This window comes from Salvelinus alpinus, chromosome 1 (genome assembly GCF_045679555.1).
Source record: "Salvelinus alpinus chromosome 1, SLU_Salpinus.1, whole genome shotgun sequence".
Taxonomy (NCBI): domain Eukaryota; kingdom Metazoa; phylum Chordata; class Actinopteri; order Salmoniformes; family Salmonidae; genus Salvelinus; species Salvelinus alpinus.
The window spans coordinates 80596339-80620162 of NC_092086.1; the positions used below are offsets into that span (position 1 = coordinate 80596339).

At 42.0% G+C, this 23824-nt stretch overlaps 2 protein-coding genes across 3 annotated transcripts in view; one reads left to right on the forward strand and one right to left on the reverse strand.

Annotated features, from left to right (window-relative positions):
- Window positions 1-426: 426 nt before the first annotated feature.
- On the forward strand, window positions 427-4249 carry LOC139531241 (B-cell CLL/lymphoma 7 protein family member B-A-like). The gene is made up of 6 exons (XM_071327799.1): window positions 427-600; window positions 1038-1113; window positions 1210-1315; window positions 1417-1581; window positions 1722-1798; window positions 1992-4249. Exons 1-6 carry the CDS (start codon window positions 509-511, stop codon window positions 2094-2096), a joined length of 621 nt encoding a protein of 206 aa, XP_071183900.1. The 5' UTR covers window positions 427-508; the 3' UTR covers window positions 2097-4249.
- A 1438-nt stretch (window positions 4250-5687) lies between these two features.
- Window positions 5688-23824, reverse strand: part of LOC139531257 (uncharacterized) — an 84509-nt gene continuing 66372 nt past the window's right edge. The window contains exons 13-22 of one of the 2 annotated variants that reach the window (XM_071327801.1): window positions 17558-17673; window positions 17188-17314; window positions 16415-16447; window positions 16184-16293; window positions 15732-15858; window positions 15223-15350; window positions 14884-15007; window positions 7681-7839; window positions 7039-7198; window positions 5688-6679 (exon numbers count right to left, since the gene is read on the reverse strand). In XM_071327801.1, coding sequence (XP_071183902.1) covers window positions 6591-6679; window positions 7039-7198; window positions 7681-7839; window positions 14884-15007; window positions 15223-15350; window positions 15732-15858; window positions 16184-16293; window positions 16415-16447; window positions 17188-17314; window positions 17558-17673 — 1173 coding nt within the window. In that variant the 3' untranslated portion in view covers window positions 5688-6590. Of the gene's footprint in view, window positions 6680-7038; window positions 7199-7680; window positions 7840-14883; window positions 15008-15222; window positions 15351-15731; window positions 15859-16183; window positions 16294-16414; window positions 16448-17187; window positions 17315-17557; window positions 17704-23824 lie in introns of both variants that reach the window. The other variant, XM_071327800.1, reaches the window with a different exon arrangement.

Here is a 23824-nt window from a genome sequence, read left to right on the forward strand (position 1 = left end):
ACCAAAGTATTTATAACTAAACCAAGATAGTTCATCGGTGTCGTTTACAGTGAGAGCAAATTAAGCATTGTGGGCAGAATTAGCAAGGAGGTGGGCAAAGCCAAGCACTAGCTAGCGAGATCCCATTGGCGCGTTGTAGCTTATATTTGCATATTTACTGAAGTGCGCAAACTCAATTCGACCTTGCACTCCTAAACAACGCAAGTGTCACATCTACAACTTAGTGCACTGTGTTCGTAACAGATTCTAGTTTTGGGAACAGAAAAATGTTTTGAGATCAGATGTTTCATCGATGAGAAAATTAGCAGAATGCTGGCTCTGTTTCACCTAGTTCCATACTTTCCCACTACCCGCGACTGGACTTCCTCTCACTACCATATTTGGTGGTGAGAAAACGTTTTAAACGGATGCTTCAGCTTTATAGCCACTGTGACGTGTCTGGGTTACCCCTTCTGTCTGTGGTTTAACAGTCTGTCGGAGGCAAATCAAACTAAAACCAAGCACAAACATGTCTGGACGCTCGGTTCGCGCTGAGACACGAAGCCGTGCTAAAGATGACATGAAGAAGGTCATGGCGGTCATTGAGAGAGTCAGAAGATGGTAAGCACAACACTGTTTATTTGTGTGAAAGATCATAAAAGATTGCATATACAAAGTTCAGCGACAGGGAGGCGTGGTTTGAGACAAAATGACAGTGAAAGACCGAGAGCACAGCCAATGAGAATCACTGTGAAGCTTTCTCCCTCAAGACAAGTGGCTTTTCATCAAGAGGCGGACCCAAAAGTAGGATTTGAGTAAACCTAGTTAGCTAGCTTTCTAATATGAATTGACAGACAGACTAGGAAGCAAGTATGCAGTGACAGTCATGTAGTAATCAATAAGATGCTAGCCAACCATAGCCAGTGAGGTGTATCCTCGCTCATTTGTAGCAGCTTTCACTAATAGCATCTCACTCTATGGAAGGGATATTTCAACAGGTGCACTTGACCCTTGAACCATTTGAATGTAATGGAGTGCAATCACATTGTTTTCTACAGGGAGAAGAAATGGGTGACTGTCGGGGACACATCTTTAAGGATATTCAAATGGGTCCCAGTGGTGGATACAAAGGAAGCAAGTTATTTTCTTATTTAATAAGCTAGCTATGTCAGTTTCTAATGTGTTGCTACCTAAAAATGCAGTGTCTGAATTTGATTTCTCTTCTTGTAGAAGGAGAAGAGTAAGGCAGTCCCGGTTGGGGCAGTCAGGGAGCTGAATCGCTTCTCCACGGATCCAGCCTCAGAAAACCCACACTCAAGTCTTCTGGATTTTCATGGTAAGGATGTAAAACCGTTTTGAGTGACATATGACCTCACCATGTACTGGCCTTGAGCTTTTGACATTTCCTCCTATTTCCTGTACTCTCTTCCTCCCCAGATGAGAACAGTAACCAGAGCTCCTTTTCTGATGTGTACCAGCCCAAAGTGGACAGCAGCAGTAACTCCAGCCCCCAGCTCAGTGAACCTCTTAGCCCGAAGAATCTGTGTGACTTCCGCACAGACGACTCCCAGCCCCCCACTCTGGGCCAGGAGATCATGGAGGGTGAGATAGGCAGACAGACCGACAGATGCACACACGCACATGCAAATGTGCACACTTATTCCATTTTTCTGATTTCAATAAGATCAAAAATATCTTCTGATTATTTAGAGGTTAAGTAAATATACATTTTTGGTTTTCAGATTCGTCATTGCCAAGTGAATTGGCTGATGAACCGCCATTGCTGATTAAAGAGGACCTGTTGCCCCTCACTGCTCAGGTAAAGCACATCTAATATCTCAATGATCATTCCACTTTGACACCACAGCTTTGTCACTCAACCGATTTACTTTCAAGACTGTTTAATACACCACATCAGACTCATAGGTTGTCCAACAATATACTCAGAACAGCATACATTAAACTGATAAAAACATGGATTCAAACAAACCTGGCTGTATTTCCCCACACAGGAGGAAGAGGAGTGTTCTGGAGCGCCACCACTGAAGAGAGTGTGTTTTGAGCAGAACTCAGTCCTGCAGAGCTCCCCCATGATGAGCTCCTCCATGATGACCTAACAAACACTGCACTTAGCATCCGGGTCGGGCCCAATTCACTTAAGGCATTTTGTTGAATCTCGTTTTGTGATTTGGAAAAATTTGCGTTTTCAATGAGGACACTTCTGGTTCACGACTTGAACTCTCAACAAACTTCCTGAATTTGAATTGATTTGAACCCGGCCCTGCTTAGCTTTTAGTCAGCGAGTTGCATGACCACCAGTCTATCCTCCGATGACTGCAATAGACACCATTTTAAGGACCAGACATATTTGGTTAAATTAAGGACCACCATACTTGTTATGATGATATATTGAATTAAGTTTCTCCCTCAAAGGATTTATGAATATGTAGTTTAGTTTAGCCTATTTTGTTTTGAATGGATTAACAGCCAAATACAAAATCAAAGCACCCTACCACAGATAGAACAATGAGACAGATATTTCACCGGATGTATAACTGTGACGCATCCACTTGGCGTTTCCACTCACTACCCAATATGGTAGTGCGAGGAAGCCGAGTGACCGGCAGTGGGAGAACATGCAACAAGATGGATTTTGGCTGACATTCTGCATATTTTCTCATCAATGAAACATTTGATCTCAATACAATTTTCTGTTCCCAAAACTAGAATCTGTTATGAACAGAGTGGACTACGTTTTGTAGACTTTAATCTTTGCCAAAGTTGTAAAAAATGGCATTGTTTAGGAGTGCAAAGGCGAATTAAGTTATTGCACACGCGCACTTCACAGAGTAGGAGTTCCTTAAAATAAATATGCAGATGTTTGCTAGAACGGGCTAATAGGATCTCGCTAGCTCGTGCTTGGCTCTGCCCACCTCCTTGCTTGTTCTTCCCACTATGGCTCACTTGTTCCCATTGGAAACGACAGGCTGTGGTCTATCTTGGTTTAGTTATACAAATCTTTGACTCTACTACAGCACTCTCCCGAAGTAGTGCAGTGAGGTAGGTTAGATGTCTGTCATTTTATTTTCTGTGATTTGGGAAATACAGTCTTCTGTCTCCAAAATTTAACTTTTTGCGAAAACTATTTTAATGCAAAACAATGATGGGCCATTTATGAAGTAATAGGTGAATTCAGCTATGGTTAGTGTTGAATGGTTCAAGTAGGATTGGCTTTATTGTGAGTGCAATTTCATTTTGTGCCATTGACACTTGTTACTCAATGCTAGCTGTCAGGATCTTTGTCACAGCAACAGTGAAAGATAAAGTTGACAATCGGCACTGCCAATTTCTAAATGAAGTGTCAACTCCGTCCATCCGGGACACACTTTTGTGAAAATCAAACACACTCAGTGCCTAAATCTAAGTTTAACATTGGAGAATGTTTCAACATTACAAGTACTGTATGTGCTGTTTTTGGTATGAACATCACATTCACTGAATGAAGAGTTAATTTAAATTACTAGGTCCTTATGTTTTGTAATTTATCTCTTAAAGATGTTGACTTAGTAGTTATTTAAGTTAGGGTTCATTTGTAAAATGAACACCCATTGTTTTCCTCAGTCTAAAATGGTGTGTCTTGAGCTATTGTCCCTAGTAACCCAAGGAAGCACTTGTATTTCTCAGATATTGTTTTATGTCATGTTTTACTTGAGTGAAATTAGGAAATTATTTTATCAGGTTAGCGTGTACACTGAAAATGTGATGTTATTTGGGAGTGACTATAATACTTAAATAGTAACCAATTATATTTATTATATAAAATATATTTTTTCTCTCTCTGACAATCTAAAACAATTGCACACATTTGGCAACTGGGGCACATTCAGTGGTTTGCCATTTATGAAAGAAATGCTGTAAAATTTGGGAGGCAAAAAGGTAACTCCCACGATGTCACTAGTTATTACCAATTTATAACAATTACAATTTTCAGTCTTATTATTTCATAGTACTGTCAGTCTCTTGATAAGACATGAATATCTGCAGGGATGCCAGTATGTTGAATGGGCAACTAAAATGAAGGCATTTACAATGTGATGACTTCTGTATCCACATTTTAATGACCACCTTGCAGATAGATTCATTTGGAGATGGTAGGCTTATTCTGCTAATGCATTATTTTATTTTTCAAGAAGGTAGTTTGGAGAAGAGTTTGTAAAAAGTACTTTGTATTTTATTGTAATTTTCCAAGTAAAAATGATTTTATAAAGGAGTATGGATTTGGAAGTCTTTTGTGCACGTTGTTTTGTTTGAATTTTTTGGGAAAGTATTTGCCATAGTTTAAAGTGTCAATCAGCAGTTGCTACATAATTTCTTTGATTTATAAATTGATATGTACCCATTGATTCTTGAATATAACATATAAATGCTTAGTATAACTGTTGAACCCCAAAATATACTATTTATCAATTCCAATGTTTGTAAACAATGTATAACACTGTATAGCCTCCAGAACATGGTTAAAACTATAATTTGGATGTCCTAGCATCCATAGCTCTGTCTATGAATTTGAGTGATTACATTTCTCCAGCCCCATCCCTGAGCTTTTTACCAAAACAGCGGTGGGGAAAAGGCATTATTGTTTCAATAGCCTATTGGCCTTTTAAGCATTTTAGTGAATGGGTGTTATATTATGTTCCTTAAAAAATTGTTCAACCAGTGTGAAGTAGGCCAGAAACAGATCTTGCCAATAGATGGAGCTAGAGGAGTACAAACCCAGCAATCAGCCAATTCTAGCAGTTCACAGTCTACCTTGTCCTGTCACTCTGGAGCGTGTGCTTAATTTATTTAAACATTGTTTAATTACTGGTACATGTGTAATCTTGGCGACGCAGAACCAAATCTTGCATGAAGGCTCTGTTTTCGTCGGTCACGAAAAAACAAGTGTGTGGGAGTTAGATATTTGAGAACATGATGTTATCACACATTACAAATGACAATTGAATCTCCAGGCTTACAGATCAGATATTACTGTAAATCTAATGTGACATTTCAACTGGTGCCAAGTCTCAAAATTGATCATGATAAATGTGCCTGTGTGTACACAATTTATTAAATAAACAAACCTTTCAGTTAGATGGCACATTGTTGGTCTGTTATAGTGACAGTATTTTTCCATTACAAGGCCTGCTATTGTTCAGCGGTGTCCGATGTGAGGACAATGAGGTACATAGTTGGATCAGCCCAGGCAAACGTCTGTACTGTATTGTGACTACTGTGGAAGTTACTGTTAGTCATCCAGGCAAACCGGACTACTGACTCACACTGGCAAACGATCGGTCTCCATCAGAAACATGAATAGCCTGTGTGTATACCATGCACTGCCACTGCAGGCAAACATTTACAGAAATCATTGTTCATGCTTGGAATGTGTGACTCAAAAAAAGGTCACAAAAGATGTATGCAGCAAGGGCACAGTTAGGCTTACTTAATGCACCACATTGTGGTATTATCTCTATGATTTGCAAAAAGCCATTTGGAACTATGGACCTTTGGTACATTCAGAATTAAGATCATTTAATGACTTTGAAAATCTTGCATTTCTTCTGAGTGTATCCTGTGAAAATGTACTGAATGCAATTACCTGTCAATTGCTTACTCCCAATCAGCTGTAGTTCTCAGAACCTTTGAATAACAACCCACAGCCAGTGAACAGATATGACATTAACCTTTAATATTATCCACAGATTTAAAAACATAAACATCTTCATTATTAATCATCAGCTTGCCTCAACTGTACACTGTCATCTCATCTTTATGGACAACAATTATTTTAGAAATATTTGATTACATCTATTCCTGAATATCATACATATATATTAAGGTTCTGCACCTTTTGCTCCAGTGAAATAACCCGACGCTCTTTTAAAACACTCCCGCTGAACACATTTGTAGAGTGCCGGTGACTATTTTACCATGGGCTAGTGGCAGTTAGTGGTGACATGATATTTTAAGGACGAGGGTAGCTCACAGCAGCAAATTCCTTGACATCATCGAGAGAGAAAAAACAAGATGTTGGCCGCATTTCACGTGAAAATCTTGGTAGTGCAAATGTGCTTGAGAAAAGATATCAGAAATAGAAGCTAATAAGCTACATTATATTGCCTCAGACAGAGCAGTAAGCCCATTAAGTTAAAGACTGGCTGACTGACTTCCATTCTATTTCAATGGTGTAGTAGTGGTAGTTATCATAACCTTTATGTGATTGCTCAACTGCCTTGATCCTGTAGTTTTGGCTTTAAATTCCCCTGTCAGTTTTTAACTGTCTACACATTAGCTTTAGACTTAAGTGCCACACTGACATGTTCAAGTAGAGAAAGACGATTGGATTCTGTATCGCTACTCTGTGTGTCAGTGCCGCTGCAATGGTTTCTGGGTCCTGAGATCAAGCAAAAAAAGACACAGGAAATGAACGCGATGCTTCTTGCTCGTTTGTCATGGACACGTGGGCCAGATGGCTGGGAGAAGTGCTCTGCCAGGATAGAAACAAACACCACAACAAACATCTCCCATACTGCACTGGGATGCCTCATGGCTTTGTCAGGAGTTTTCTTCTAGACCAACTCCATGTCCCAGAACTGTGTGGCCTGATCAGCAGCAAATTCATTGACAACCAGGTGGTCCCTCTCGAAACTTGTTCTACCTGAAAGACATGACACAAATTGTTCCTTTTAGGGGACAATCTTTCTTTTACTGCGTCTAATAGACAACTGAAAATAAGTTATGTCCATGTTTTTTTCTAAAGATTTGTGTTTGCAGAAGAACTGGAAAGCAAACAGCATTTCATGATGGTTCCCCCAATAACTAATTCTATACAATATGATATCTAGCTCTTTTCTGAGACGGCTCTCCAAAAATGGTTGTATTGATCTCAAAATAGATCCTCCACTATGTATACCAAACGGTAGATGAGTTCAGCAGCAGTACACAACAGAAATCTGATCTCCACTATGTCAGTGTTTATCAACGACCATAAATTATAGTGGATCTCTATGGTCTCACCTCTGAAGTCCAGTACTAGTTTGTGGTTGAGATGGGAAGAGATGGTTCCGTTGTGGTTCAGGCTCCATCTCTGGTGTGTGCGTCCATGCTCCGCCCACAGGGCCACTCTGGCCCCCACTGTGGCCTTCCCTCCGATCACTGACAGACACGCCTTACTAGCCTACAGACAACACACAACAGGTCAATATCACACAGATACTGTACGCTGGACCAGTAACCGAAAGGTTGCTGGTTCAAATCCCAGAGCAGACAAGGTGAAAAATCTGTCTGTGCTCTTGAGCAAGGCACTTAACCTGAATTGCTCCATGGTCGCCGTCAATAATGGCTGATCCCTGGCTCTGACCCCACTCTCAGAGGGAGTTGGTTAGGCAAACAAAAAATAATTTCCAATTCACACATGCGCTTGTACATGTGTGAAATATGACAAATGTAACCACCCACTTAATTACTATAATTAGCAGCAGCTAATGTACAGTTGGGAGACACCATGACAAACTGTGGAGTGATCACTGGCTGGCTGCAGACCTCAGCTTGGGGGAAACAGTCGATCCATATTGTAGATGACTGATTTCACTTTTATTTGAATATTCCCATGTTAGTTTTGCTTAAAGGTTGACAAAACTTGAGCACACACACACATACCTTGCAGCAGAGCAGCCCTCCGGTGAAGAGCCAGAGCTGGGTGTCCAGAGAGCAGGCCGGGGACAGGGACACTCTGGCCAGGGACAAGTCGTCCTGGACACTCTCAGAGGTCAGCACTGAACCCAGAGCACGGCTCCTTACCTGTACATACAGCCGGGGCTGGAGGGAGACCACACACAGTACAGACTGAATGAGGGTCATCAACTTTCACAGAACTTTATATAGACCTTAGACATTGCTGCAGGGAAAATACATTTTTCACAAAAGGGAAAAACATTTAACTAACTTAAAATAACATAGGTGGTTACAGAATATCGGGTGTGCAGTGTTAACCAGTTGTATTGTACTCCAATTGCACTGAACAAAAATATGAATGCAACATGTAAAGTGTGGTCTCATGTTGCATGAGCTGAAATAAAAGATCCCAGAAATGTTCCATACGCACAAAAAAACTATTTGTTTACAAATTTGTTTACATCCCTGTTAGTGAGCATTTCTCTTTTGCCAAGGTGTTGTCCCCACAGTGACTGTACGTACATACCCCAACCAGAAGCCATGGATTACAGGCAACATTCGCACTGAGCTAAAGGGCAGAGCTGCCGCTTTCAAGGTGCAGGACTCTAACCCGGAAGCTTACAAGAAATCCTGCTATGCCCTGCGACAAACCATCCAACAGGCAAAGTGGCAATACAGAGCTAAGATTGAATCATACTACACCGGCTCCGACGCTCGTCTTATATGGTAGGGTTTGCAAACTATTACAGACTACAAAGGGAAGCACAGCCGCGAGCTGCCTAGTGACACGAGCCTACCAGACGAGCTAAATCACTTCTATGCTCGATTCGAGGCAAGCAACACTGAGGCATGCATGAGAGCATCAGCTGTTCCGGGCGACGGTGTGATCACGCTCTCGGTAGCCGACGTGAGTAAGACCTTTACACAGGTCAACATACACAAGGCAGCGGGGCCAGACGGATTACCAGGACGTGTGCTCTGACTGGCAGGTGTCTTCACTGACATTTTCAACATATCCCTGATTGAGTCTGTAATACCAACATGTCTCAAGCAGACAATCATAGTCCCTGTGCCCAAGAACACAAAGTCAACCTGCCTAAATGACTACCGACCCATAGCAGTCACGTCCGTAGTCATAAAGTGCTTTGAAAGACTGGTAATGGCTAACATCAACACCATTATCTGAGAAACCCTAGACCCACTCCAATTTGCATACCGCCCAAACAGATCCACAGATGATGCAATCTCTATTGCACTCCACACTGACTTTTCACACCTGGACAAAAGGAACACTTATGTGAGAATGCTATTCATTGACTACAGCTCAGTGTTCAACACCATAGTACCCTTAAAGCTCATCACTAAGCTAAAGATCCTGGGACTAAACACCTCCCTCTGCAACTGGATCCTGGACTTCCTAACGGGCCGCCCCCAGGTGGTGAGGGTAGGAAGCAACACATCTGCCACGCTGATCCTCAACACTGGAGCCCCTCAGGGGTGCGTGCTCAGTCCCCTCCTGTACTCCCTGTTCACCCACGACTGCATGGCCGGGCAGCACCATCATTAAGTTTGCAGACGACACAACAGTGGTGGGCCTGATCACCGACAACGACGAGACAGCCTATAGGGAGGAGGTCAGAGACCTGGCCGGGTGGTGCCAGAAAAACAACCTATCCCTCAACGTAACCAAGACTAAGGAGATGATTGTGGACTACAGGAAAAGGATGACCGAGTACGTCCCCATTTTCATTTATGGGGCTGTAGTGGAGCAGGTTGAGAGCTTCAAGTTCCTTGGTGTCCACATCACCAACAAACTAGAATGGTCCAAACACACCAAGACAGTCGTGAAGAGGGCATGACAAAGCCTATTCCCCCTCAGGAAACTAAAAAGATTTGGCATGGGTCCTGAGATCCTCAAAAGGTTCTACAGCTGCAACATCGAGAGCATCCTGACTGGTTGCATCACTGCCTGGTATGGCAATTGCTCGGCCTCCGACCGCAAGGCACTACAGAGGGTAGTGCGTACGGCCCAGTACATCACTGGGGCTAAGCTGCCTGCCATCCAGGACCTCTACACCAGGCGGTGTCAGAGGAAGGCCATAAAAATTGTTAAAGACCCCAGCCACCCCAGTCATAGACTGTTCTCTCTACTACCGCAAAGCAAGCGGTACCGGAGTGCCAGATCTAGGACATAAAGACTTCTCAAAAGTTTTTACCCCCAAGCCATAAGACTCCTGAACAGGTAATCAAATGGCTACCCGGACTATTTGCATTGTGTGCCCCCCCATTTTTGTGCAATTTGAATGCACAAAAATACCGATCCTGAGGTCCATTGTGAGGCCCATTGTTTTTAAAGGTATCTTTGACCAACAGATGCATATCTGCATTCCTAGTTGTGTGAAATGTATAGATTAGGGCCTAATGAATTTCCTCATATGAACTGCAACTCAGTAAAATCAATGAAATTGTTGAATGTTGCGTTTATATTTTCGCTCACAATACATACTTTTGCAACAATTAAATAATTACAGGGGCTATCCTACTATCTGGTAGTTTCTCTAAGGGTTGAGTAATGTAAGAAACCCTGCTATATAACACGTCAGGCTAACGTAAGCCAGTCTAGAACTCTAACTCTAGTGCTTTCAGAAAGTATTCACACTGTCATGCTCTGGCCATAGAGAGGCTTTTATTCTCTATTTTTGTTAGGCCAGGGTGTGACTAGGGTGGGCATTCTAGTTTCTTTATTTCTATGTTTTCTATTTCTTTGTGTTTGGCCGGGTGTGGTTCTCAATCAGAGGCAGCTGTCTATCGTTGTCTCTGATTGAGAACCATACTTAGGTAGGCCTTTTTCCACCTGTCTTTGTGGGAAATTGACTTTGTTTAAGGCACATAGCCTTTAGCTTCACGGTTTGTTTTTGTAGTGTTTATTGTTTTGTTCGGCGTCATTTTTATTAAATAAAAGAAAATGTACACACACCACGCTGCATCTTGGTCCTCTTCTTTAAACAGCCGTGACACACACCCATGACTTTTTCCACACTTTGTTGTCCTACAGGCTGAATTTAAAATGTATTACATTGAGATTTTGTCACTGGCCTACTCAAAATACCCCATAATGTCAAAGAGGAACTATGTTTTTAGACATTTTTACAAATTAATTAAAAACAAAAAGCTGAAATGTCTTGAGTCAATACGTATTCAACCCCTTTGTTATGTCAAGCCTAAATAAGTTCAGGAGTAAAAATTTGCTTAAGTCAGATAATAAGTTGCATAGACTCACTCTGTGTGCAATGATAGTGTTTAACGTAATTTTTGAATGATGACATCAGTCATTTCTGTACCCCACACCGTCACACCCTGATCAGTTTCACCTGTCCTCATTATTGTCTCCACTCCCTCCAGGTGTCACTTGTTTTCCCCAGTGTATTTATCCCTGTGTTTCCTGTCTCTCTGCGCCAGTTCGTCTTGTATGTTTCCAGGTCAACCAGCGGTTTTCCCATTCTCCTGCTTTTTGCATTCTCCTTTTTCTAGTCCTCCCGGTTTTGACCCTTGCCTGTTTCTGGACTTTGTACCTGCCTGCCTGACCCTTCTGCCTACCTTGACCACGAGCCTGTCTGCCACTCTGTACCTCCTGGACTCTGATTTGGTTTTGACCTTTTTCCATGTCCACAATCATTCTCTTGCCTACCTCTTTGGATTAATAAACATTGTAAGACTCCAACCATCTGCCTCCTGTGTCTGCATTTGGGTATCGCTTTGTGCCTTGATACACACATACATTATCTGTAAGGTCCCTCAGTCGAGCTGTGAATTTCAAACACAGATTCAACCACAGACCAGGGAGGTTTTCCCATGCCTCGCAAAGAAGGGCAACTATTTGTAGATAGGTAAAAAAAAAAAAGCAGAAATTGACTGTCGCTTTGAGCATGGTGAAGTCATTAATTACACGTTGGATGGTGTATCATATACACTCAGTCACCACAAAGATACAGGCGTCCTTCCTAACTCAGTTGTCGGAGAGGAAGGAAACAGGGATTTCACCATAGGCCAATTGTGACTTTAAAACAGTTAGAGTTTAATGGCTGTAATAGGAGATGAAGATGGATTAACATTGTAGTTACTCCACAATACTAACCTAATTGACAGAGTGAAAAGAAGGAAGCCTGTACAGAATCAAAATATTCCAAAACATGCATCCTGTTTGCAACAAGTCACTTAAGTAATACTGCAAAAAATGTGGTATAGGAATTCACTTTTTGCCCTGAATACAAAGTGTTATGTTTGGGGAAAATCCAATACAACATATTACTGAGTACCACTCTCCATATTTTCAAGCATTGATGTGGCTGCATCATGTTATGAGTTTGCTTGTAATCGCTAAGGACTGGGGAGTTTTTCAGGATAAAAAGAAATGGAATGGAGCTAAGCACTGGCAAAATCCTAGAGGAAAACCTGGTTCAGTCTTCTTTCCACCAGACACTGGGAGATTAATTCCCCTTTCAGCAGGACAATAACCAAAAAAACAAGGCCTGTGCTTAGCTCCATTCAGTTTATTTTAATACACTGGAGTCGTTTACCAAGATGACATTGAATGTTCCTGAGTGGCTTAGTTATAGTTTTGATTTAAAATCCAATTGGAAATCTATGGCAAGACTTGAAAATGACTGTCTAGCAATGATTAACCACCAACTTGACTGAGCTTGAAGAATTAAAAAAATAATAATGTGCAAATATTGTACAATACAGGTGTGCAAAGCTCTAAATTAAGATACTTACCCAGAAAGACTCACAGCTGTAATCACTCCCAAAGGGGATTATAACGTGTTGACTCAGGGGGTGTGAAAACTTACGTAAATTAGATATTTCTGTATTGCATTTTCAATACATTTGCAAAAAAATCTAAAAACATGTTTTCACTTTGCCATTATGGGGTATCGTGTGTAGATGGGTGCGAAAAACATCTATTTAATACATTTTGAATTCAGGCTGTAACACAACAAAATGTGGAATAAGTCAAGAGGTATGAATACTTTCTGTAGGCACTGTGGTACTGAATCATCAGTAACATAGCACTAGGCTTGGGCGGTCATACCGTATACCGAGCTATTTTGAAACAGAAACATTAGTATCATGTTATACTGCACAGACGAGAGTGATGCACTCATAGAGGTCAATGGGAAACGTGACCCATGCCACATCATGGAATATGTGCAAGTGGAAGAACTTATATAGCTGCATATGGCTTCAGTCAAATCAGCTTGAGTGAGAAACGGGTTTAAATCACCACGACCCCTTTCACATCCTGTCTGTCTTGTCAACAAATAGGTTGAGAGTAGCGCTCCGCCACACGCACGCACACGCACACACACACGTCAGTGCTAAGCCTTGTCTGTCTCTCACAGGGTATAAATAACTTTCGGGGAAGTGGGTTTTATCAGGACCCAGCAGGCTTCAGGCTCAAAGTCCCAAGCATGGAGCTTCTGTGTGTTGACTGCATGCTAGAATTCAACAACAACCATATATGCAGAAGAGTTCAATACTCTCTCTCTTCTAAAAACACGCACCCACGCATGCATGCACGTACACAGCTAAAATAATAATACTGTGCCAGCCACACAACCCCCTAACACACTTACACTACATAACCACCAGACACATGCATAACCCACAATGGAATGTGAACATACAGGAAAAGCCGGTTGGACACTACACGACTTTCAAAATCCTAACATCGCTGAGCATCTCACATTAAACAACCGTCTTGCAGGTAGTTTATTTTGTGTTGCCAACATAGTGGTGCACACACTAAACGATGTGGCACAGACAGGGTCACACACTAAACGATGTGGCACAGACAGGGTCACACACTAAACGATGTGGCACAGACGGGGTCACACACTAAACGATGTGGCACAGACGGGGTCACACACTAAACGATGTGGCACAGACGGGGTCACACACTAAACGATGTGGCACAGACAGGGTCACACACTAAACGATGTGGCACAGACGGGGTCACACACTAAACGATGTGGCACAGATGGGGTCACACACTAAACGATGTGGCACAGACGGGGTCACACACTAAACGATGTGGCACAGACGGGGTCACACACTAAACGATGTGGCACAGACGGGGTCACACACTAAACGATGTGGCACAGACGGGGTCACACACTAAACGATGTGGCACAGACAGGGTCACACACTAAACGATGTGGCACAGACGGGGTCACACACTAAACGATGTGGCACAGACGGGGTCACACACTAAACGATGTGGCACAGACGGGGTCACACACTAAACGATGTGGCACAGACAGGGTCACACACAAAACGATGTGGCACAGACAGGGTCACACACAAAACGATGTGGCACAGACGGGGTTACACACAAAACGATGTGGCACAGACGGGGTCACACACTAAACGATGTGGCACAGACAGGGTCACACACTAAACGATGTGGCACAGACGGGGTCACACACAAAACGATGTGGCACAGACGGGGTCACACACTACAAGACTTTTCACTTGGTCATGAGGATTCTCTGTCTCGCTAAAACAATGTGATTAGATTTAACGTAGCTACGAGCTGTGGCTCAAAGAAGCCTCATAAATATTCAGTCAGATATTCACACTTGCCATACAGAGTTGAAATATCTAGCCAACATTTTGAATTGAATAACATCGCTTGTGAACATCAGAGTTGTTACGATTTGACACTTTGCTTTGGTTAAAGGCAAATACAAACACATACTAGTAGTAGTCATTGCTAGTGCTCCAGAGTCTACACATTCTGGGTGATGCGAAACAACATCATCTCATTGCCTTCTCTGGCATTCTCAAAACTTGCCGTTGCACATCTCACACAGCAAGAGCATTGCAGGGACGTAATATCGGGACGTCTGGGACTGCTCAAAGACGAGATCGATAGCCCTAAGATTGCGTCTTTGACCCGCTCACATTAAATGAGCGCCGGTGACGGCCGTGCGCCCCGAGTAGACAACGACATGGGGATTTTGTTTCTGATCTCAAAAACCTGTCTGGGACAGCTAAATCGGGGCCAAAATCGTGTAGTGTACACCCGGCTTAAACTAGTCAGTTGAATCTTATGCAGTAACAAAGGACACTTTGATGAGAGCGACTCAAATGTCAGTTTTGTGTGTGTGTGTGTGTGTATTGTACCTGTTTGAGGGGCCGTAAGGAGGCAATGGTGTCCCAGCCACTGTGCTCTCCCCACACAGGAAGCTCCCCTGGCTGCAGCAGCATCTGACGGCCCTTATAGTGACTGTATTCATACACCACCCACCTGCCAAAGACACACACATTCATTAGTGCACAACGTAGAGAAACGTCTTGAAACAAGTTTGGGTAGTACCTCCCTGTTTCACTTGTTTTCTTACTGAACATGACACAGGTCTCAGGCCAAAGAAACTGTGTTCCTTCTCTATGTACTGTATAGTGTCTGGCAGTAATGTTTGCTGTTTAGTGACATAGGAGATGGCAGGCTCTCTCTCTACTCACAGTCCACTGTCAACCCGCAGAGACTGAGTGAAGAAGTCCTTCATGTGCTCTGTGGGTGTTACGGCAACCATCTTCAGGCCCTCTAAGTAATCCAGGGAAAACAGGCTGATGGACGGGTCGGAGAAACTCTACAGGAAGGGAGAGCAGCCATCTTAGATGAGAACGCCAATGGATGTACTGTACGTATGTTCTATCCTTTTTCAAAGTGCCTGTATTGAACTATATTAGGGCAAAATACCAAAAAAAACGTATATTCGTAAAGCAGTCCACTGCTTTTGGCCAGCAGTACTAAGACTTGTCTCTGGTCAAAGGTAGTGCATTATGGGGAATAGGTTGTCGTTAATGGCACTGCAATGAACTGCAATGGCAGATGAACGGAATCTACCTTAATCTATTTATCATGGTATATAATATGGTTAAATTGCATGTGTGCTCACGTGTTTCATCTAGCTTGTTGTGCTACCTAAAGATAGCAGTAAATGGGCTGAGGTCATGCCAGGTACACTCACATAGGGAATGGGCCTTAGTGATTTGACAGAAGTGTCCACACAGCCACAGGAAATGAGGTCAGGATAAAGACCCTCTCCCAGGACATACTGGTTTCCACAGTAACCATCCTCATCAAAGAGCAGCCAGCTGGAAAGGGGCAGAAAGAGCAGTAAGTGTGATTTAGACATAAATAAGCGCCACAGACACATGTTCTCTGCCTCCTATGGCAACTACAGTGAAATATACATTGTGGCATGCCTACATTAGGCTACTGACAAGCCTTAATAAGCAACAACCTATAAGGGAAATTGTGAAGTTCAAATTTGCATTGACCCATAATAATACTTTTTTGGATTTATATAGCACTTGTACACTGCTCAAAGTGTTTTACATAGTAAGAGGGGACATAACTCCACCTCTAAGATCAGTACAGATCCAATAGTACAATGGTATGTAGTCTTCTAGTACTCACTTTCCCCTGATGACTCTGAAGGACATGGGGGAGGGAGATCCACAGTGTCCTGCCTCCCCCTCGTACTCCTCACTCACTCCCCCGTATTGGGGCTGGCTGTAGGCCCGCAGCTGGAGACACAAAAGCACAACTCAGTACACACTTCACAGCTGAAACTAATTACAAAAAAATGGCCCTTTTCACTAGTCTTTTGACAGGTGAAAATAATGTGGAGGAATTCCATATACATACCAAGACCTTTGGTTCTCCGGTGCCACAAAGTTCCTGCAATAAAAAAAAAAGACTTCTTGACATATTTCCCAAGTCATATTTCCCAACATCTATAGCATACACTGAATGTACAAAGCATCAGGTACACCTGCACTTTACATGACATAGACTGACCAGGTGAAAGCTATGATCCCGTATTGATGTCACCTTCAATCCACTTCAAATCAGTGTAGATGAAGGGGAGGGATTTTTAAGCCTCGAGACAATTGAGACATGGATTGTGTATGTGCGCCATTCAGAGGGTGAACGGGCAGGACAAAATATTGAAGTGCCTTAGAATGGGGTATGGTAGTACGTGCCAGGCGCACTGGTTTGAGTGTGTCAAGAACTGCAACGCTGCTGGGTTTTTCATGCTAAACAGTTTCCCGTGTGTATCAAGAATGGTCCACCACCTAAAGGACATCCAGCCAACTTGACACAACTGTGGGAAGCATTGAAGTCAACATGAGCCAGCATCCCTATGGAAATGCTTTTGACACCTTGTAGAGTCCATGCCCCGACGAATTGAGGCTGTTCTGAGAGCAAAAAGGGGTGCAACTCAATATTAGGAGGGTGTCCCTAATGTTTTGTACACTCAGTGTATATTTTTCATTGTGCCCTAGAGCTACATTGGAGAGACATAGGAGGGATATCATCCGCATATGTCACTCCTTTGACACTCTTATGACACTCTTATTTGTACAAATACAAATATGTAGATCTATTCCTCTAATATGTTATGAAACAGAGCTCACCAATCGTATGGGTCTGATAGACTTAGCTGCTCCATAGTTGCCACCCCAGTGCAGAGTGGCAGGATGTTTGCCTTTCTCCAGTATGCACTGCTCTCCGCCGAAGCATCGCTCGCTATACGCCACCCATCTGAAACCCACCAAAGCCCAGAGACCATCAGCACCACAGAGCACAGTGAGTAGTGAATGACAAAATCATATGAAACTATGTGAACTTTAGATTGTTGGGCTGCACATCTATTGAGATGTTATTGATGTTATTAACTGGTCTTCTGCAGGATTGGGGTCAATTCGATTTAAATTCAGGAAGTAAACATAATTTCAATTTACTTCCTGAATTGACTTCAACCTTGGTCACCTGATTGATACTCACACTCCACTCTTCACAGAGATGGCAGTGGTCTTCTCAGTGGCTCCAGCTTTCTCCAGATCAGGGACGTCCAGATCCAAAATGTTCCTCCCCCCGTCTCCAGTACAGCCAGTTTCCTCCTGCAGTGACACGGAGGGCTCTATGAAGTCCTGGCAATGGGAAACATGCAGAAGAGCTCAACGAGTAAGACTGCTTTATAAAATAGCTGCAACAACTTTTGCACTGAAATAGCGTCATGTTTAAACAGAGTTAATATGAAGAAATGTGGGCTGGTTAACTGTATATAAACAAACACAAGCTCAATGAGTAACACTGCTTTATAAAATAGTTGCAACAACTTTTACACTGGCATAGCCTCGTGTTTAAACAGAGTTAATATGAAGAAATGTGGGCTGGTTAACTGTATATAAACAAACGCAACTGTTCATGTTTAAGTAGCCTCAAACTGAAAAGCTCTGCAAGCTGCATTTACATAGCTGCTGCATTTAGCTTAGGTAGTTCATTGTGAACCCCTCTGTAAGCACTATTCATAGTGGGAGCTTTACAAAATGGCTGCTGGCGACTACACGTCAGTGTAGAGTTGATCAAAAGAGTGATGCTGCTAACAGCCACAGGGCACGAGGAGTAGAGGGAACTGGAATGCTAATTAACCTGCCATATGATAAAACAGCTAGCAATTAGCTCTACCTGTTTAATCCCATTAGGAGCATAGCCTTGCCTAACCTAGCCAGGAGTTAGCTGTAAGAGTGCTTCTACTAGCTAGTGCTTCTGACTGATACTTGGAGGCTAAAATAGACACTTAGCCCCCGTTCAGTGGTGAGGTGATTGAAAGGGAGTGGACTAGAGGTTTGATGGCTGACAAACTGGGACACACAAATGTCCAATTTAAAGAATTTGGCCTGGTTTCAGACAAATGCCTGTGACATTGAGGGTTGGAAAACACACAGATGCACACACACATGCAGGCACGTTCACAACCCCCAACACCAGGGTTTCCTTTAGCCGATAACAGCCAAAAGCTGATAAAAAAAAATGAAAAGCCGATTTAAAAAATTGCCGCCAGCCAATTGTCCCCAGAAAATGATAATCCCATTGCGAAATAATGCATTTTGGCCTTTTCATTTATTTAAATACCAGTCAATGTAGCACTAGAGCAGCTGCTTCAGCTCATCAAACAGCTGTTGGTTGCTGCTAGAGTGAAACACGCTTTAAAAAAGAGCTACTATTTTTATTTCTCAACAGTTTTTTATTGATGAACACATGACCTTTCTATACGGCACATCTGCCCTGGCCGACTCAGCAAGTAGAGCTCTTGGGGAAGTTCTAGGAAAATCAAAAACACTCAAAGATATTGGTTATTCTACTTATTCCAAACTGCATCAGACGTGTGTCCTGTTCTGGACTATTCAGCAGGAGTGTGGGGTGCTAAGAAGTATCTCAAAAACAAACATGTCCATAACAGAGCAGTACGTTACTTTTTAGGTGTCCACAAGTTTGCACCTATACTGGCAATAACTGGGGACATGTGCTGGGAACCCTGTAAGGTGAGATGGAAGGTGTGTATGGTGAGACCTTGGAATACACTTTTGGATTGTAAGGTTCTGTATTTATTTTCTTAGTAAACCTTGTGTGCTGTTTCATAGTGTTCTTGAATGTAGCCCTGTCTTTCATTTTTGTCCATTGATTTCACCTGTTAGTTACTCACCTGGTCTCACCAGCTCCTTATTTAGTTCAGTTCATTCTGTTTGTGCCTTTGTGAGGTATTGTTCGTTTTGACTCTATTAAGCATTTTCCTAGCTCGTTTGTGAGAACCAGTTATAGCCTTCAGTCCTAGTTTTGATTCACCTGCCTGTTTGCCTACCTGTGTATGACCATTGCCTGCATGTGACCACGATTCCTGCCTTCTGTGTAGGCTAAATAAAAACCTGCTGCGCTCTGCGTGTGAATCTACACCTTTTTCTCCCTGAGTATTCATTACATGGATATGTCAATTGCCATAATAGCCAGCAAAGTTTTTCAATGGGATCTCTCCATAGGGGGAGCCTGGGCAACTAAAATGTCTGGCCTTTTCCAATAGTCTGACTGTGGAGAGTTGTACAAAAATCTAATTAAGGGAGACATAGACACTATTAAAAAACAACTTATGATGCAATATGGGAAAAGAAATGGGTGGAGGAGATTAATCATAAACCCAAATTTATAAACCTTTTGTTTGATTAAGGGTGAATTCGTTAGTGAGAAATATATTATGTATAACCTACCTAACAGCAAGAGATCGCTATGTGCACAGTTAAGATCAGGGATATTGCCTCTGGGTATTGAAACAGGCAAGATCAGGTATATTGCCTCTGGGTATTGAAACAGGTAAGATCAGGGATATTGACTCTGGGTATTGAAACAGGTAAGATCAGGGATATTGCCTCTGGGTATTGAAACAGGTCGGTATTGTGGTGAAATAGAAGAGGAAAGACTAAGTAATTGTTGTGACCTCGAAAAAATAGAGAATTACATTTGATCCTCTATTTCCCTTTCTACCACGATATATGCTTGTCCTTGTTCAAGAAAGCACACCAGATATACCCTGGCATTATATTTCTGAGCAATGGGGAGAAACAGATTTTTTTTTGTCCATTGTGTATTTCCATTTGCAGAATTTCTAGAGAAAGCCTGGAATAAAAAAATATTTTGCCCTTAAATAGCAAATGGCACATATGTATAGATTGTGTGTAGGCCTGTCTTACACTTGACCCTTACACTCTTTGTGACAGACTTGGTTCAAATGCCTTCCATTTCATTTTTAAGTATTTATTTATCTGTATTTATACAATGGGTGGGTCTAATCCTGAATGCTGATAGGTTAAAACCACATTCCAGCCGGTGTCTATTCCACAAATGACCACCGGCTAAATCTATGACATTGAAATGCCTATTTACTCTGTTTCATCTGATTGCGCAATCCACTGTCACATCAGCCCAGCCAGGCAATTTATAAAAGGCAATCTATAAAAGAATCTAGACGTTATCTGACATTTATTTTACGCTAACATTTCGTTTTCAACAGCGGAGTTTGGTATAAACCTTGCTGTCTCTGTCTCTCCGACATTTGTAACATTGTTTCAATATTCTAATTCTATCTCCAGCAGTCCCATAGTAATGAACATGTCGGGAGTCGGGAGTAGGGACGGGGTAGACAGGCAGGCAGCTTTTCTCAGCCAATCAAAATCATGAATCAGCATCATTTGTATGGATATATACAAAGAACTATCAATAGAAAACAGGTAAAAACGAAACGAAGTGCAGCTAGTTTGCGGTCTTTCAAGATTCAGTTTGAAGTGATTGTGTTAGTTGTGTTGTTGGCTAGCTCCTCTGAACAACAGTGTCCTGAAGAGAGCACATTTTCTATAACAGGCGAAATAGCGCATCATTAGCTCATTGTTATGGATGTATCCAAATACAGGTCACTAGAAAACAGCTTAAACAAATGCAAATGCAGCTACTTTGCTGTTATTCTGTCTGCAATGTTTGACATGACTCTAAGTTAGCCGTAGTTCGCTAGCTAGCAAGCAAGGGATAAGATCATGCCAGCCAGTACGGCAATGGAAGATTTAGACTGAACGACTGGGTCGCGTCTTTAGCAACCGAACCGTTAGAACGAACGACCAGCCGGCTTGGGTAGCAACCCTAGATTTGCGTCGGGACTATATCTTGGGAAGGATGAAATAGAATTAATAATGAAAATATGTAAATAATTTTTTGAATATGTTGGTAACACGTTATATTAAAGTGAATGCCCTCGAAGCCGGTGTTTGGAGGATATATTGTCATGGTTTGCCGGCCCTCGACTTCTTCTCGGGCCTAACAAAACCCGTGCCAATATATCCTCCAAACACTGGCTTCTCTGGCATTATCACTTAAAAATATTTTTTGGTCTAATTATTTTTACTGCTCTAGGGACATAACTATTGCTTGGATAATCTTATTTACTATTATGTATTGACTTCTTTTTCAGTCTTTATGTGGTGCGCACTGCACAGAACACTGAAGGAATTATCACAGAATTTGACACGAAAATAAAATGTCATTCATTCATTCATTGAAGCGCACTTCCTATTTGCCAGTCAAGTGCATCGGCAACTAGGCAGGCTTCAGCACGTCACACACCACTTTGCAATGAGCTGGAGGCAGTATGCATTTAGAAAACATATACTTAATTGTTTGAAACGGAATCTGACCACGATTCCTGCCTTCTGTGTAGGCTAAATAAAAACCTGCTGCGCTCTGCGTGTGAATCTACACCTTTTTCTCCCTGAGTATTCATTACATGGATATGTCAATTGCCATAATAGCCAGCAAAGTTTTTCAATGGGATCTCTCCATAGGGGGAGCCTGGGCAACTAAAATGTCTGGCCTTTTCCAATAGTCTGACTGTGGAGAGTTGTACAAAAATCTAATTAAGGGAGACATAGACACTATTAAAAAACAACTTATGATGCAATATGGGAAAAGAAATGGGTGGAGGAGATTAATCATAAACCCAAATTTATAAACCTTTTGTTTGATTAAGGGTGAATTCGTTAGTGAGAAATATATTATGTATAACCTACCTAACAGCAAGAGATCGCTATGTGCACAGTTAAGATCAGGGATATTGCCTCTGGGTATTGAAACAGGCAAGATCAGGTATATTGCCTCTGGGTATTGAAACAGGTAAGATCAGGGATATTGACTCTGGGTATTGAAACAGGTAAGATCAGGGATATTGCCTCTGGGTATTGAAACAGGTCGGTATTGTGGTGAAATAGAAGAGGAAAGACTAAGTAATTGTTGTGACCTCGAAAAAATAGAGAATTACATTTGATCCTCTATTTCCCTTTCTACCACGATATATGCTTGTCCTTGTTCAAGAAAGCACACCAGATATACCCTGGCATTATATTTCTGAGCAATGGGGAGAAACAGATTTTTTTTTGTCCATTGTGTATTTCCATTTGCAGAATTTCTAGAGAAAGCCTGGAATAAAAAAATATTTTGCCCTTAAATAGCAAATGGCACATATGTATAGATTGTGTGTAGGCCTGTCTTACACTTGACCCTTACACTCTTTGTGACAGACTTGGTTCAAATGCTTTCCATTTCATTTTTAAGTATTTATTTATCTGTATTTATACAATGGGTGGGTCTAATCCTGAATGCTGATAGGTTAAAACCACATTCCAGCCGGTGTCTATTCCACAAATGACCACCGGCTAAATCTATGACATTGAAATGCCTATTTACTCTGTTTCATCTGATTGCGCAATCCACTGTCACATCAGCCCAGCCAGGCAATTTATAAAAGGCAATCTATAAAAGAATCTAGACGTTATCTGACATTTATTTTACGCTAACATTTCGTTTTCAACAGCGGAGTTTGGTATAAACCTTGCTGTCTCTGTCTCTCCGACATTTGTAACATTGTTTCAATATTCTAATTCTATCTCCAGCAGTCCCATAGTAATGAACATGTCGGGAGTCGGGAGTAGGGACGGGGTAGACAGGCAGGCAGCTTTTCTCAGCCAATCAAAATCATGAATCAGCATCATTTGTATGGATATATACAAAGAACTATCAATAGAAAACAGGTAAAAACGAAACGAAGTGCAGCTAGTTTGCGGTCTTTCAAGATTCAGTTTGAAGTGATTGTGTTAGTTGTGTTGTTGGCTAGCTCCTCTGAACAACAGTGTCCTGAAGAGAGCACATTTTCTATAACAGGCGAAATAGCGCATCATTAGCTCATTGTTATGGATGTATCCAAATACAGGTCACTAGAAAACAGCTTAAACAAATGCAAATGCAGCTACTTTGCTGTTATTCTGTCTGCAATGTTTGACATGACTCTAAGTTAGCCGTAGTTCGCTAGCTAGCAAGCAAGGGATAAGATCATGCCAGCCAGTACGGCAATGGAAGATTTAGACTGAACGACTGGGTCGCGTCTTTAGCAACCGAACCGTTAGAACGAACGACCAGCCGGCTTGGGTAGCAACCCTAGATTTGCGTCGGGACTATATCTTGGGAAGGATGAAATAGAATTAATAATGAAAATATGTAAATAATTTTTTGAATATGTTGGTAACACGTTATATTAAAGTGAATGCCCTCGAAGCCGGTGTTTGGAGGATATATTGTCATGGTTTGCCGGCCCTCGACTTCTTCTCGGGCCTAACAAAACCCGTGCCAATATATCCTCCAAACACTGGCTTCTCTGGCATTATCACTTAAAAATATTTTTTG